This window comes from Bubalus bubalis, chromosome 4 (assembly GCF_019923935.1).
Source record: "Bubalus bubalis isolate 160015118507 breed Murrah chromosome 4, NDDB_SH_1, whole genome shotgun sequence".
In the NCBI taxonomy this organism is placed as follows: domain Eukaryota; kingdom Metazoa; phylum Chordata; class Mammalia; order Artiodactyla; family Bovidae; genus Bubalus; species Bubalus bubalis.
Genome location: NC_059160.1, coordinates 99,207,782 through 99,220,772, shown reverse-complemented (window position 1 = coordinate 99,220,772; position 12,991 = coordinate 99,207,782). Strand labels below are relative to the sequence as shown.

The following is a 12,991-nucleotide window of genomic DNA, read 5'->3' as shown; positions in this document are numbered from 1 at the left end:
TTCTTCACTGTAAGTTTATGATGTATCAAATATGTAGTAATGTTGAGAGGATAAAATCTAAGATATAAAATATGTATTAGGTTCAGTTCAGTCAGTTCAGTCGCTCAGTCATGTCCAACTCTTTGTGACCCCCCATGGAATGCAAAGCACGCCAAGCCTCCCTGTCCATCACCATCTCCCAGAGTTTACTCAAACTCATGTCCATTGAGTCGGTGATGCCCTCCAACCATCTCATCCTCTGTTGTCCCCTTCTCCTTCTGCCTTCAATCTTTCCCGGCATCGGGGTCTTTTCAAATTGTCTTTCATACAATAATATCTAATGGTATATATTAGATATATTTGGTATATATAATGGTATGTCTAATATATACCATTAGATATTATTGTATGAAGAACTTCCATATTTTTTTTCCATAGTGGCTTTACCAATTTATATTCCCACTGCACAAGTATTCCAACTTCTCAGCATCCTCAATGACATTTTTTTTCTGTTGTTTTGAAAATGACCATCCTAATACTGAAGTAGTATCTCATTGAGGTTTTCTTTTGTATTTCTCTAATGACTAGTGATGTTAAGCATCACTAGTGTGAGGTTATTTGTATGTCTTCACTGACAAAAGGTCTATTCTTTCAACCATTTTTTAATCAGACTATTTGGAGATTTGTTGTTGTTTCTGTTGAGTTGTAGAAGGATATTAACTTCTAATCGAATAAGTGATTGGCAGTTATTTTCTTCCATTCCTTAGGTTGCCTTTTCACTCTGCTGCTTGTTTCTTTAAACATTCAAAAGCTTTTAAGTTAGATGTAGTCCTTTTGATCTATGTTTTAATTTTGATGTCTGCATTTTTTTTTCATAGTCAAAAATCATTGCCGAACCTAATTGCCTTGAAACTTTTTCCCCGTTTTTTCTAGGAGTTTAACAGTTCTATATTTTATATTTAGATCTCTAATCCATTTTGAGTAAAATCTTATGTATGGTATAAGATAAGAGTACAGCTTAATTCTTTAGCATGTTAATATTCAGTTATTGTTTTTTTTTTCCAGCAAACTTTTTTGAAGGGGCTGTTTTTTCCCCCCATTGTACAGTCTTGCACCCTTGTCAAAAACCATTTAGCCATTAGTGCAAGGGTTTATTTCTGGGCTGTCTATTCTGTTCAGTTGGGCTGTACATCTGTTTTTATACTAGTGCCAGGTAGTTTTAATTACACCTACACAGTAGAAGTGGAAACCAGGGATTAACAAAGTGAAATAAAGATACATGGGACCTCACTCATTTTATATTGTCTAAATTTCTACTTTTCCTTCCATGTGTTGCAGTTCAGTTTTTTTGTAACTTTTTAGGAAACACAATCTACTGAATGCATGAGTGAGTGAACAAATATACCCAGCTAGATATTTTAAAAAATTCATTTCTGTCTATTTCATGTACTTATAGCATGTCTCAGAGAAGGCAATGGCACTGCACTCCGGTACTCTTGCCTGGAAAATCCCACTGACAGAGGAGCCCGGTGGGCTGCAGTCCATGGGGTCGCTAAGAGTCGGACACGACTGAGCGACTTCACTTTCACTTTTCACTTTTCACTTTCATGCATTGGAGAAGGAAATGGCAATCCACTCCAGTGTTCTTGCCTGGAGAATCCCAGGGTTGGGGGAGCCTGGTGGGCTACCGTCTATGGGGTCGCACAGAGTCGGACACGACTGAAGTGACTTAGCAGCAGCAGCAGCATAGCATGTCTGGGTTTCCCAGGTAGAGCTAGTGGTAAAGAGCCTGCCTGCCAGTGCAGGAGACTTAAGAGATGCCGGTTTGATCCCTGGGTTGGGAAGCTCCCCTGAAGAAAGTCATGGCAACCCACTCCAGTATTCTTGCCTGGAGAATCGCATGGACAGAGGAGCCTTGTGGGCTACAGTTCATAGAGTCTCAAAGAGTCAGATGCAGCTTAAGTGACTGAGCCTGCATGCATAGCATGTCTACTTTAAATTTGATAACATTGTTATTTTATACACATATTTAGTTCCTGGTAGTAAAGTTCCTTTAGAGTTCACTTTAACTCAAATGAGCATTTACTTTTACTTGTGAGAACAATGTTAAAAAAGTTTACATGATTGTTGCAAAATTCAACCAAAGAAAAAAATCTAAGGCCATCATTATGATAAAATTACAGCTCTACAAAAAACCGGAACCCAAACCTTAAAAGATCACAAGGAAAAAAATTCATAGTCCTTTATAAAACCAGTCTTTTAAACTCTCCAGTATTTCTGAAAACAGCTATTACCAGTAGAAGAACTTTTAACTAAGAAATCAACATTCCTATGGCTCATTTAGTGGTCTATCTTCCATCTGTATTTTTGTACTTATTAGGGCATGATAATTCCTCACAAACCTCAAAACCCAAGTACATCATAGTTCTCTTTCACCATAAAGGCATGACTTAGCATTGATTTTCAAATGGAGATGTTGAAGGACTTTTCTCATTTTCCTTACCCCCAGTCCCCTCCTACCTGCCCTATTTACAGTCTATCATTAATTCTCCAGTGAATCAGTCTTAGTAAAAAATAATAATTCACATGCATAATTGCTTTAATCCACACATAGGGTTGTTTATCCAGAAGAAGACAAAATCAGAATCACTTTTGCTAGTGAGATAGTAAAGGAAGTTCCTGTTTTAAATTCACCCTGTTTTGACCATTTCCCCTAAGTATCTTCTTCCTCTAGGCACCTTCCTGAACATTTAATCAAACTAAATTCTAAGCCATCTCTCTTGATAGATACCTTTGCTTAGAGAGAAAGGTGCACAGGCAGGAAAGAAATATCCATGAAGCCACTCGAGTTAGTTTTGAGGCAGAAGTTATGTACATTATCTTCATGAAGTTACAATTTTTATTCATTGCTCACAGATGAGGGCTTAAATAAATTAAAATACAGAAAAAATATTTTTCTCATGTATGTATGCTGTGAATGACATGCTTTCTTCTATTCTGCTTCCCTAGAGAGGATGTTTCTTCTGTTTCAGATTTCAATGACTGGATCACACTAACTCAGTGTTTTTAAAGATGTGTATTGCTGACCACCAGTATAAGAATCCCTATGCTCCTTAAAAATGTGGAATCCTATGCTGCTTGACTTACCGGGTATGCATATCTGGGGCATTGTGCTGGTAATCTGCATTTAGAAAAGCATCTGAACATGCTGATTATACACTTCCGATGTTGGAAAGCATTACAGAAACTGGTGTGGGAGTTGAAGAAGGGAAGGGAGAAGAGCAAATAAAGAGTCTCCAATATCTTTTCCTCCCTAAGGCTGTCACAATGCATGAAACAGTATCTTCCCTCCTCCAGCTCTGCCCTGGAGAGATGGGGTTTGGATTCTAGAAAGGGGAGCCGCCTGTCCCCAAACAGGATCTAACTAGTCTTCAGATGCTTCTATAAGAAATGTCACTTCATGTTTAATTTAGTCCTTGTCAACCACTTTAAGAATTACATAACATACCTGTCTCTGGGTTGGGAAGATACCCTGGAGAAGGAAATGGCAACCCACTCTGGTATTCTTGCTTGGAAAATTCCATGGACAGAGGAGCCTGGTGGGCTACAGTCCATGGGGGCAAAGAATCGTCCAGGACTTAGCTACTAAACAACAAAAACAATATTCATGTCATACATCAGTCTGCCAGATAATGATAGTTGATAAGGGTCCTTTGATGATAAGCCATTTTACCACAAGATAAAGTTCTCTAAAAATGTTCTGTTAAAACATATTAATAGAGAAATGTTGCCTTTGTTTTAGACTCCTTTGAGACTATATATGTCCATGGATGAGTGATCTTTGACTGCACATTTGGCTCCAAACATATGCTTTATTGTTAACTAGGTAAAATAGAAGTCATAAATTATATGCCTTATGGTTCCCCATTGTATAGAAACATGGATATCCTTTCCTGCATTATAAACTCTTAACTTTATGTTACAAATATATTGGTTTCAAGATAAATTGATCTTTTAAATCTCATATTCAGAAACATTTATATATCTTCAACATTTTCAGTCCTGGGAGTGATTGGCCATTTTTGCTTACAACCAGTGAGTGATTGCTGAGATCTTATAGCTGCTTTTTATTTAATAGAGTATCACTGTGTATAAATCAGTAAAACCAGCAGGAATGGAAATAATGACAAATATCCAAGGAAGCTGTGAGATTTAAATATTGTAATACTGTGATTAACAAGAAATATACTTTGGTCATTCAGATGACCAAAGTATATTTCTTACGTATATATTTGGTTCTTACCCCAAGGTTTCTGGCTCACAACTCTTAAAGCCTTTGGAATTTCCTGAATAAGAGCAATAAAGTTATCTTTTGTTATGTTAATAAGTGATTTTGGAAAGCTCTTAAGTAACCTAAGGAGTGGGGGAGGGGGAACTGGTTGCTAAGAGACCCAAAAACATCCTGAGAGTGTCTGAACTTTCAGTCCCTCCCCCTCACTTCCTGGGAGAGCAGAGGTGCTAGAGACTGAGTTCATCTGCCAATGCCCAATGACTATGAAATGAAGCCTGCGTAAAAACCCAAAAGGACAAAAATCAGGACAGCTTTCTGATTGGTGAACCTGTGGAAATTTGGGGAGAGCGGCCTGTGCTTGGAGAAGGCATGAAAGCTTAGCACCCTGTCCCCATACCTTGCCTTGCACCTCTTCTATCTAGCTGTTCCTGAATTGTACCATTTTATAGTAAATGAATAATCTAGTGAGTAAAGAGCTTTCCTGTTCTGTGAGCCACTCTAGCATATTCCTCAAGTCTAGGAGAGGGGCTTGGGAACCTCTGATTTATAGCCAGTTGCTCAGAAGAACATGTAACAACTTGGGCTTTTAATTGGCATATGAGTGTGGAGGGAAGGCATTCCTGTAGGACTGAACCTTTAGCCTGGACAATCTGACCCCATCTTTAGGCACATGGTGTCAGAACTGAGTTAGATTATAGGACACACCTGGGATTTGCACACTTTCAAGTACATATTGTAAGATGTATTTAAAGAGTCTTTACAAGTGGATGCTCTAAGCAGATAATCTAGTTAATGAAAAATTCTATTTAACATAAGCAACATATTTCAGGCTAGAGATTTTTAAAATTCTAATCTATTATTTTATCTATTTTTACTGGAGAGATATGAATTTCGCAAGAAATCAAACACAGTGATGCCATTTGCTATGTTTTATTTTGCTATTAGCTTGTTAAACATAACATGCAAATAATCAAAAAGAAACATACATATGACTTAGGGTGAAACATAATTCTAGAAAAGAAAAGTTTCATTAGGTAAGTATATATATATTCTTAACACTAAAAATACTGCTGTAAGTATATGTAGTTTCATGAATTTTGTCTAGTATTTTGCAGAATCATTGGTCTCAAAATATACCATCTATTTTTCAGCTAAACAAATTTGAACATTGAAATGTGAACATTTGAGCATTGAGATAATTTGCTTCAGGACTGTAAACATCCATATGCATGTAATCCATGCTTTTTGGCACATTAAGTTAAGATTTAGAAATTATAAAACTTAACTGACGTTCATGAAACCAGTGAAAAGCTTTTCACATCATTTGACAGTAGAGATGAAAAAACCACTAAATTTACAAATAAGGCATTAAGTTTTTTGTCAAGGTGTGTGTGTGTGTGTGTGTCTGTGCTTCTGATGAAATAGGCCTGCCTTTCATCTTCTCTTAAAAAAGTAGTAAAATGTTTACAAAACATTTTCCCTTAGAATTAGAAATTTATGAAAGTAATAAACAGCAACAAAAAATGAATACTATAAGAAACTGACACACAAATAAACATAACCATAAACTGCTGTTCCAGGCTACACCTCAATGTAACTGGAATCAGTAGACATTAATTAACAGTGATCTCATTCGCGACGCGTAGACATTCATACATATCAGGTGGCAGACTAGTTTGGGTGATGTGATTGCCATCCAAACGCAAATGTTTGATCTTGGAGTAGGATAGGGGTCCCAGGATCTTACAGAAGCTCTTCACATCAAACTCTGGAAAATTAGAGTGAAACATTTCAATCATTTCTTTCAGTACATGAGCTTGAAACCATCATTTAAAAAAAAAGAAAATCTTTAAGTCTATAATAATATCCAATAGGACTTCTTCCCACTTATTTGATGTATCTTTGAATTTAGAACTATTAAAGGAACATTTCAGACTTCCAAAAGCCCAATAATATTTAGTAAAGAAAAACTATGGTTAAGTCAGAAGATTCAATTAATCTTTGAAGGAACAGAACTTAAGTTCTTAATGAAACATCTTTTTTAGTATTATTTAAGTTCTTGATTTAGAAATACTGGATTATAGAAAGGCATGCAGTGAGCCTATCATGTTATCTAAGTGTTATTTTGAAATATTAAGTCGAACCTGAGGAAATCTAAGATGGGGTGCTGTTACATGAACAGTCTCAGCAGAGTAAGGATTCTGAGTTTTTGCATCTTAAAATAAAAAGGGTTAAATAGATGAACTCTAGAGAGTTTTCCAACAACCACACTTCATGACAAAGATTCAAAACTCCAAAGCAAAAACCAAATCATGGAATATCCACCATCTCAGTCCATGTCCTTTTCTTCTGGGGTCAAAAAGCTGCCACAAATGAACATCTGATTTAGTTTTTAATGGACACCAAGATGGTTACTAGATAGCATGACCCGTGTACGTACATTGAAACTGCCTATGGTGGCACAAATCTATTTCAGATGAACCTTATGCTGGTCCTTCATCTTGTTATTTTTCCTTCATTTTTCAACTGTAGCTAACAATGACTTCAGTTGAACCCCAAACACGCTGCAGTCTTTCCCTCTAAGATGTTGTCTTAAATTACTCATCTGTCAAATTCCAGAGATTTTGCTTTCAGCATTGCCTCTGAGAAAGTATGGAACAATGCAGAAAACATGGGTCTAGGCCTATATTAGTTTTCTATCTCTGCCATTTACCTTCTGAAACATTTATCAGATTTTAAGTATAACATATCTATCACACTGTGTGGCATGAGGCTTTCATCAGCTACGGTATGTAGAGCACTTCACACAGTGCTAGCACATTACTATGTGCTGAATAATTATTGGTGTCCTTTTCTTTCTTTTTTTCCTCTTTTCTAAATTGCTTTATACTAGGAGGATCTGTGGCTAGTCTAATGCTTAAAGTTGCAAGTTTGAGAAATAAGAAATCGTTTTTGACGGTACATTTCCTAATATAAGAAAAGCATTAAGGAACTCTCTTTATCTTACAATGTGGGCAACTGGTATGTGTAAATATTATGCAGCAAGATAAACTAAGTTGAAGACACACAGGCAAAGTCACATGACAGGAATCCCTGAAATGTGTATACCTAAGTGTCAAAGATAAGGAGGGAGAAAAGGTAACTACTCACTTGCAAATGACTAAACGTGCCGGGCACTGGAATTTCAGTCTCAGCTTGGCACTGAGAGGCTGCTGGCATTTCTCTCTTGGTCCATCTGTCCCATCTCCTACACTGGCTCTTTCTTTTTAACTCATACAATGAAAACTGATTTTTCCACCTTCAAATGCCCCTGCATTTATATCTTTCTCCTATCTTGTCTCTGAGTAGGAGGTAGTCTTTCTCCTGCTAACCTCCACCCACCAAATCTAATGGGTTTCTTCAGCCCTCAACCATCTTAAATTCCATTAGCATTTTGGCCTGTGTGAGTATCCTTTTTCCTGACCACAAAAGTTTATAATGTGGGACCACATATTGCTACATAGTGAATTTTCCCCTGGAAACAACTCTAAGGGTTTAGCTCTGATAGCTTGACTGTATTGCATGACAGGCAAGCTTTCCAGATGCAAGAAAGAAGACGTGGCATTGCAGAGCTGGCAGTCATGATTTCCTTCATGAGAACACCCCAACTCTACTAGGAGTTACATGAAACTGTTGCAGAATTATAAAGTAGCATATTAATAAGGCACAATGCAATTTTTTCTGATAGGAGTGTCAATATCCTTAGCCAGTATGACAAGGGGACCAAGTTTTATAATATACACATGTTCAATTTCAATAGATTATTTTGCACAAAGAATTATTTACTGTGTGAATCAGTGTTTCCCACCTGAGTTTTCATTTTAAAAACTTCATCTGTGAATTACAGGTTTTTTCTTCTGCCAACTTCCATTAAAAAATAAGGTGAATATTGGTGAATAGTCAGTTTACAATCCAAATCTTTATAGCTTAAATTGAAAAATGTGCCAGGAGATCAGGAGACTGCATAAACAGCCCAAGTGGATCAGGTCAAACTCGTACCCAGCAGATAAATGAAAAATAAACTACAGAAGTAAGAGAAAGGAAGGAGAAATGATGGGAAAATCAAATGAGGTAAAGCATTGTAAGAAAAAGGGGCTCTGTAATTCTAGTAAACTATATTCCAAACGCTTATTATAGTCCTCCTTAAAATTTCTCACAGTCCTCATAAGAACACTGTGAAGACTACTCACACCAACCATACCAGGGAAAACAGAGATAGATGATGGTCATGAAAGTAGAGTAACATGTTGAGTCCCAAGTAAAGATGTCAGAGGAGACTATGAGTGTACGCAGGCTGCTCTGGGGACAAGCAGGAGAGAGATGCTAAAGTCTCTGATGACTGCGTTTCCTCTGGACTTGGTTTCCCCCTTAGCTACATATTGTCAAGAAACAAATGTAGACACCAATTGAAGTCATGAAGGAGGCAAATACTAACAGATGAAAATCAAGAGTTAACACAGCAGAATTAATTAGCCCAGAATATTAAATTTGAAGAAACAAGTGTTTAAATTCTATATGACCTTAATGATTTCTTATCTGGACACTCCAAAGAAAAGCCAGATACTGGATAAACAGCTAAGCTAGAATTCTATATTCTAGAGAAATATTCTGTTGGCATTTTTAGTTTTTTTTTTTTTTTTTTTTTTTTTAACTGGAGCCAATTTAATATTTGCGTCACACAACTTAGGCATTTAAAACCTTGAGGAAGTATCAATCAATCATAGGCACAGTTTTCTACTTACTTTCAAGTTCATTGACCTCCAGGTAATAGTTTTCAAGGTTTTCATTGACTGTCGGTATGCTTTTCAGCTTATTATAGGAGAGATCCAGCTCCAACAAAGATGATACATTAAAAGAATTTCCAGGAACTCCACTATCAGCCAGTTCATTATGAGACAAACGCAGATACTGCAATGCACTGAAACGCTTGAAATACTCGTCAGGGATGTTGCTAATCTTGTTGTTGTCTAAGTAAAGAGTTAGAAGAGTTACTGGGAGACCAGAAGGTAGTTTGGTCATCTGATTGAAGCTCAAGTCAAGGTATTCGAGTGACTTCAGACCTTTCAAAGCAGCTGAAACGGCATCCTCTTTCAGCTGATTGTGCTGAAGGTGGATGAAGGTCAGGTTAACCAGTCCATCAAAGGAGCCAAGCTTAGAGATCTTGTTGTTAGTGAGCTGCAGGTCCACCAGAGATTTGGGAAGTGGGCCCACAGATTCTGTCAGATTGTTGTAATTTATGTGCAGCTTCTTCAACTGCTTCAGTTTAGAGAACACTTTTCCTTTTATCTTGGAATTTTCTAGAAGGTTGTGGTCGAGAATGAGCCACTGCAGATCAGTTACGTTTTCAAAGGCCTTGTCATCAATATGGTCAATCTGGTTATTCCTAAGGTAAAGGTACTTGATTCCAGGAGGCACCATTGGCACACTCTTCAGTTTCAGCTCATCGCAGTACATGGCTGATGGATAGCTTTCAGGGCAGTTACATTCTGGTGCACAGTTTGGTGATGACCTCCCATATATTGATTGGGGGAAATCGTAATAATCATAGTAATCAAGATAGGTGCTGCTGGCACCGCCAATTAATGCCAAGAGGAGAGGAAACACACCTAGATTCATTTTGGCAATTGCTTTGAATCCTAAATAAAGTGAAAATATGTATTATAAAATAGTATTCTTTCAGGAAAAGTATACTAAGAAGAAAGAAAATGCATTCGCAAATGCAAATTTTATTATTTGAGAGAGCTTTTTTACTGCACTAATGATGTCTGTTTAATTTGCTTTTAAGAATTAGGATAAAGATGTAAGTTTACAATGTGTGGGACAGATTGCATACACTGGCGCCCCCTTCTGGGCGAGCTAGGCCTAATTGTTCCAGTCAACCTCTCTCCAGGTCCTTTCCTGAATTACATGGATTCCTGCAAGAGGTTTCTGGGAGGTGCCCGTTAACCACCATGTGAGAACGCAGCTTCAGAATACCTTCAAAACCAGAAGAAACAAAAGCAAGAAGACAGTTGTAAACTGGACCCTCTACCCCACCATTCAACATCATTAAAATACCTCATTAAAAAGATCCTTCCTGAGAACATGGGCAATCTGTGATTTTGTCTGGAACAACATTGTTCTTATGTGTGTCTGCTGGGGGTGGTTGGGGGGTGGTGATGGTGGTGGTAGTGGTAGAGTGCTGGGGAGGGTGGAAAATTCTTTTAGAACTATCTTTATTGTTGACTCTGAAGAAAGGAAACAGACTTCTTAAGTGGGGGTGTGTGCATATTATGTCAACCTTTGTTTAACATTCTATACTTTTAAGCACATTACAAAACTCTTTGAAAATTAGTATTTAGTACATTAGTTTTAGTAAAATTATTGTTCGTTAATCAAGAAAATGTCACGAACTCTAAACAGCTTTAAACCTAGAAAGAGATCTAACTGGTAGAGAATGATATTCTTTTCAAAGTTTTGATTGAAAGCTTTTCTTTCTCTCAGTCACTCACAATTTGTCTACCTTCTTCATGTTAAAATTTGAGAAGGTAGGGTTTGTTTATCTGGGTTTTAGCACTGGCACTGAATGAAGATGGGAAAGAGTGGGAACTGAGGAAGGTCTGCATTAAACAGTGAGCATTAAGAGCCATGTAGGAAAGGATCAATTTGGGAATATACATTGAAAACAATTTGTATCAGTGATCTTCACATGTACCTGTTGCTAAGGATCAGTGAAGCACATTTCAATTGCTTGGGAAGCAAAGGGTCAGCAATGTAGGTAAAGGGAAATAGGATATAAGAGTTGGGCTTTTGTAGCATGAAGAGTTATAGCTGAGCAATAGGTCACGCTGGGAGGGAAATTGTTACTGTGAAGCAACATCCACATTCCAATGGATCCCATAAAATAAAATCTCTTCCTGTGAGAAACAAGGTACAAGCTTTTGGATCTAGGCAGTTTAGGACAAGCAGGATTTTCTGCTATCAGGAATTTTAAACATCTTTGCTTTAACTTGGAATTATAAAATACTTAATTTTAGCAGATGAAACACTCAAAAAGATTGTTAGGATCACTCTCATAACAGACATAATGTAACATGTAGCCAGACTCTTAGTAAATTATTCCCTAAGATTGTGATGGAGTCATTAAATTTAGTTGACAGGACTTGGCCATGAGAACAATTACATAGTGCTAATGTAATTGTAGGATTCTTTATAAATTACAGTATATTAATGCTGTAAAGGTTTGTCTTCCTTTATTAATAAGTCCACCTTATTTTAATTCAGTATACACTAAAACAGACATGGGAACTATAATGTGAGTATTGAATAGCAATGAAAAATGCTTCCATATTTTTTGGCAGAGTCAAAACAAGAGCTTTGAATTCAAAGAGAGTTTGTAACCATATAATGACTCCATTATGAAGCAAAAACACACTTTACTTTCCCCTAGTTTTTTCAAATACCTGTGGCTATGAAGAAAAGGCGTTTTTCCAAAGAGTAAATCATGTTTCCCAGAATTTCTTTAAAACATGTTCTTGTTTCTTAAGACATACATCCACAACCCAAATCTTTAAAATTAACAAAATAGAATTAAGTAATCCTTTTGTTCAGGTTTTATGACAGCATAAACTGTTCACAGCAAATCATAACAAATTATAACGACATACCAGTTGCAAAATATTTTGAATATTGATTGAAATGGCTTTCTTTGTTCCAAATTAAGTTCTAACAAAACTAACATACAGAACTACTTAGCATAAAATAGCAAACATTTTAAATGCCATACTGTTTCACTGTGTCTACTTTCTAGTGAAATCTTGAAACTTTTTATAACATCTTTTGCTAAGTAAGGCATTATAGACTTTATAAAATGTATCTCAAATTCATAAATCATGGAAAATATATTATGCAAGATGTGAAAGTAAATGCTCAAAACTGGATTTGCTGTTGAATAGCAATTGGCAAAGTTGCTCTGGAATTTTTTTCTGTTCTTATTACAATAAACACTGTCCCAAACCGTCAGCATCCCCAGTGCTATAGTTAAAACAGCACTTACCTTGCTGTCTCGACTCTGCTTTCGTTAATTCTTAAAGCAGATGCACTATGGACAAGAATCCACCAATATATGCTGTAAACTCTGTCAGACGGAACTGGCTGCCAGATTCTTAGTGATACAAGAGCTGAGTGGGGGGGGAAAGCCAGCCCAGTCACGCCAGTCTCTGAATGGAGTTATGTCATTGTGGGGATCTTGTGGTGTGGCATGCAAACACTCTCTAACGAGGTGCAGGTGGACTTGGTGAGCAAGGACAGCCCAGCTCACTCCCTATGGAGTAAGAGAGAGATACGTTCTAAACCAGCCCAAATAACCTAGCTTTTAACCCCAAATGGAGTCCTGCTGCAAATGAGGCATCTACAGTGAGAATGTTTCTCTTACAAAGCCCTTTATTTCTATAGCTGTGACAACAATTAAATGCAGTTCTCTCAGCCAACTATCATGTTCCTCTAAAGGTCACGTAAATCATCAACTGAATAAACCATTTCAGGAAAATGTAAATGAGCAGACTCAGGAGAATTTAATCCGTTTTGCTCATTACTCTTGAAATGTATACTTACTTGGACCAACTTAATTTTTGGCCAAAAGAGAAACTTACATTAGTTTCTAAAATATTAAAATGCTTCATTTATACTTTGATACAAGTGATA

General features: G+C 36.9%; 1 protein-coding gene across 1 annotated transcript; it reads right to left on the bottom strand.

Moving 5' to 3' along the window:
* Positions 1 to 5,184: 5,184 nt before the first annotated feature.
* Positions 5,185 to 12,637, bottom strand: LUM (lumican). The gene is made up of 3 exons (XM_006062953.3): positions 12,345 to 12,637; positions 9,052 to 9,945; positions 5,185 to 6,038 (listed from the first exon to the last, which is right to left on the bottom strand). Exons 2-3 carry the CDS (start codon positions 9,923 to 9,925, stop codon positions 5,884 to 5,886), a joined length of 1,029 nt encoding a protein of 342 aa, XP_006063015.1. The 5' UTR covers positions 9,926 to 9,945; positions 12,345 to 12,637; the 3' UTR covers positions 5,185 to 5,883.
* Between the last annotated feature and the right edge of the window lie 354 nt (positions 12,638 to 12,991).

Coding starts and splice junctions, on each gene's coding strand:
- LUM (XM_006062953.3), bottom strand. CDS start 9,925: ATGAATCTAGGTGTGTTTCCTCTCCTCTTGGCATTAATTGGCGGTGCC. Junction 6,039..9,051: donor GGAGGTCAATGAACTTGAAA/GTAAGTAGAAAA, acceptor CTAATTTTCCAG/AGTTTGATGTGAAGAGCTTC.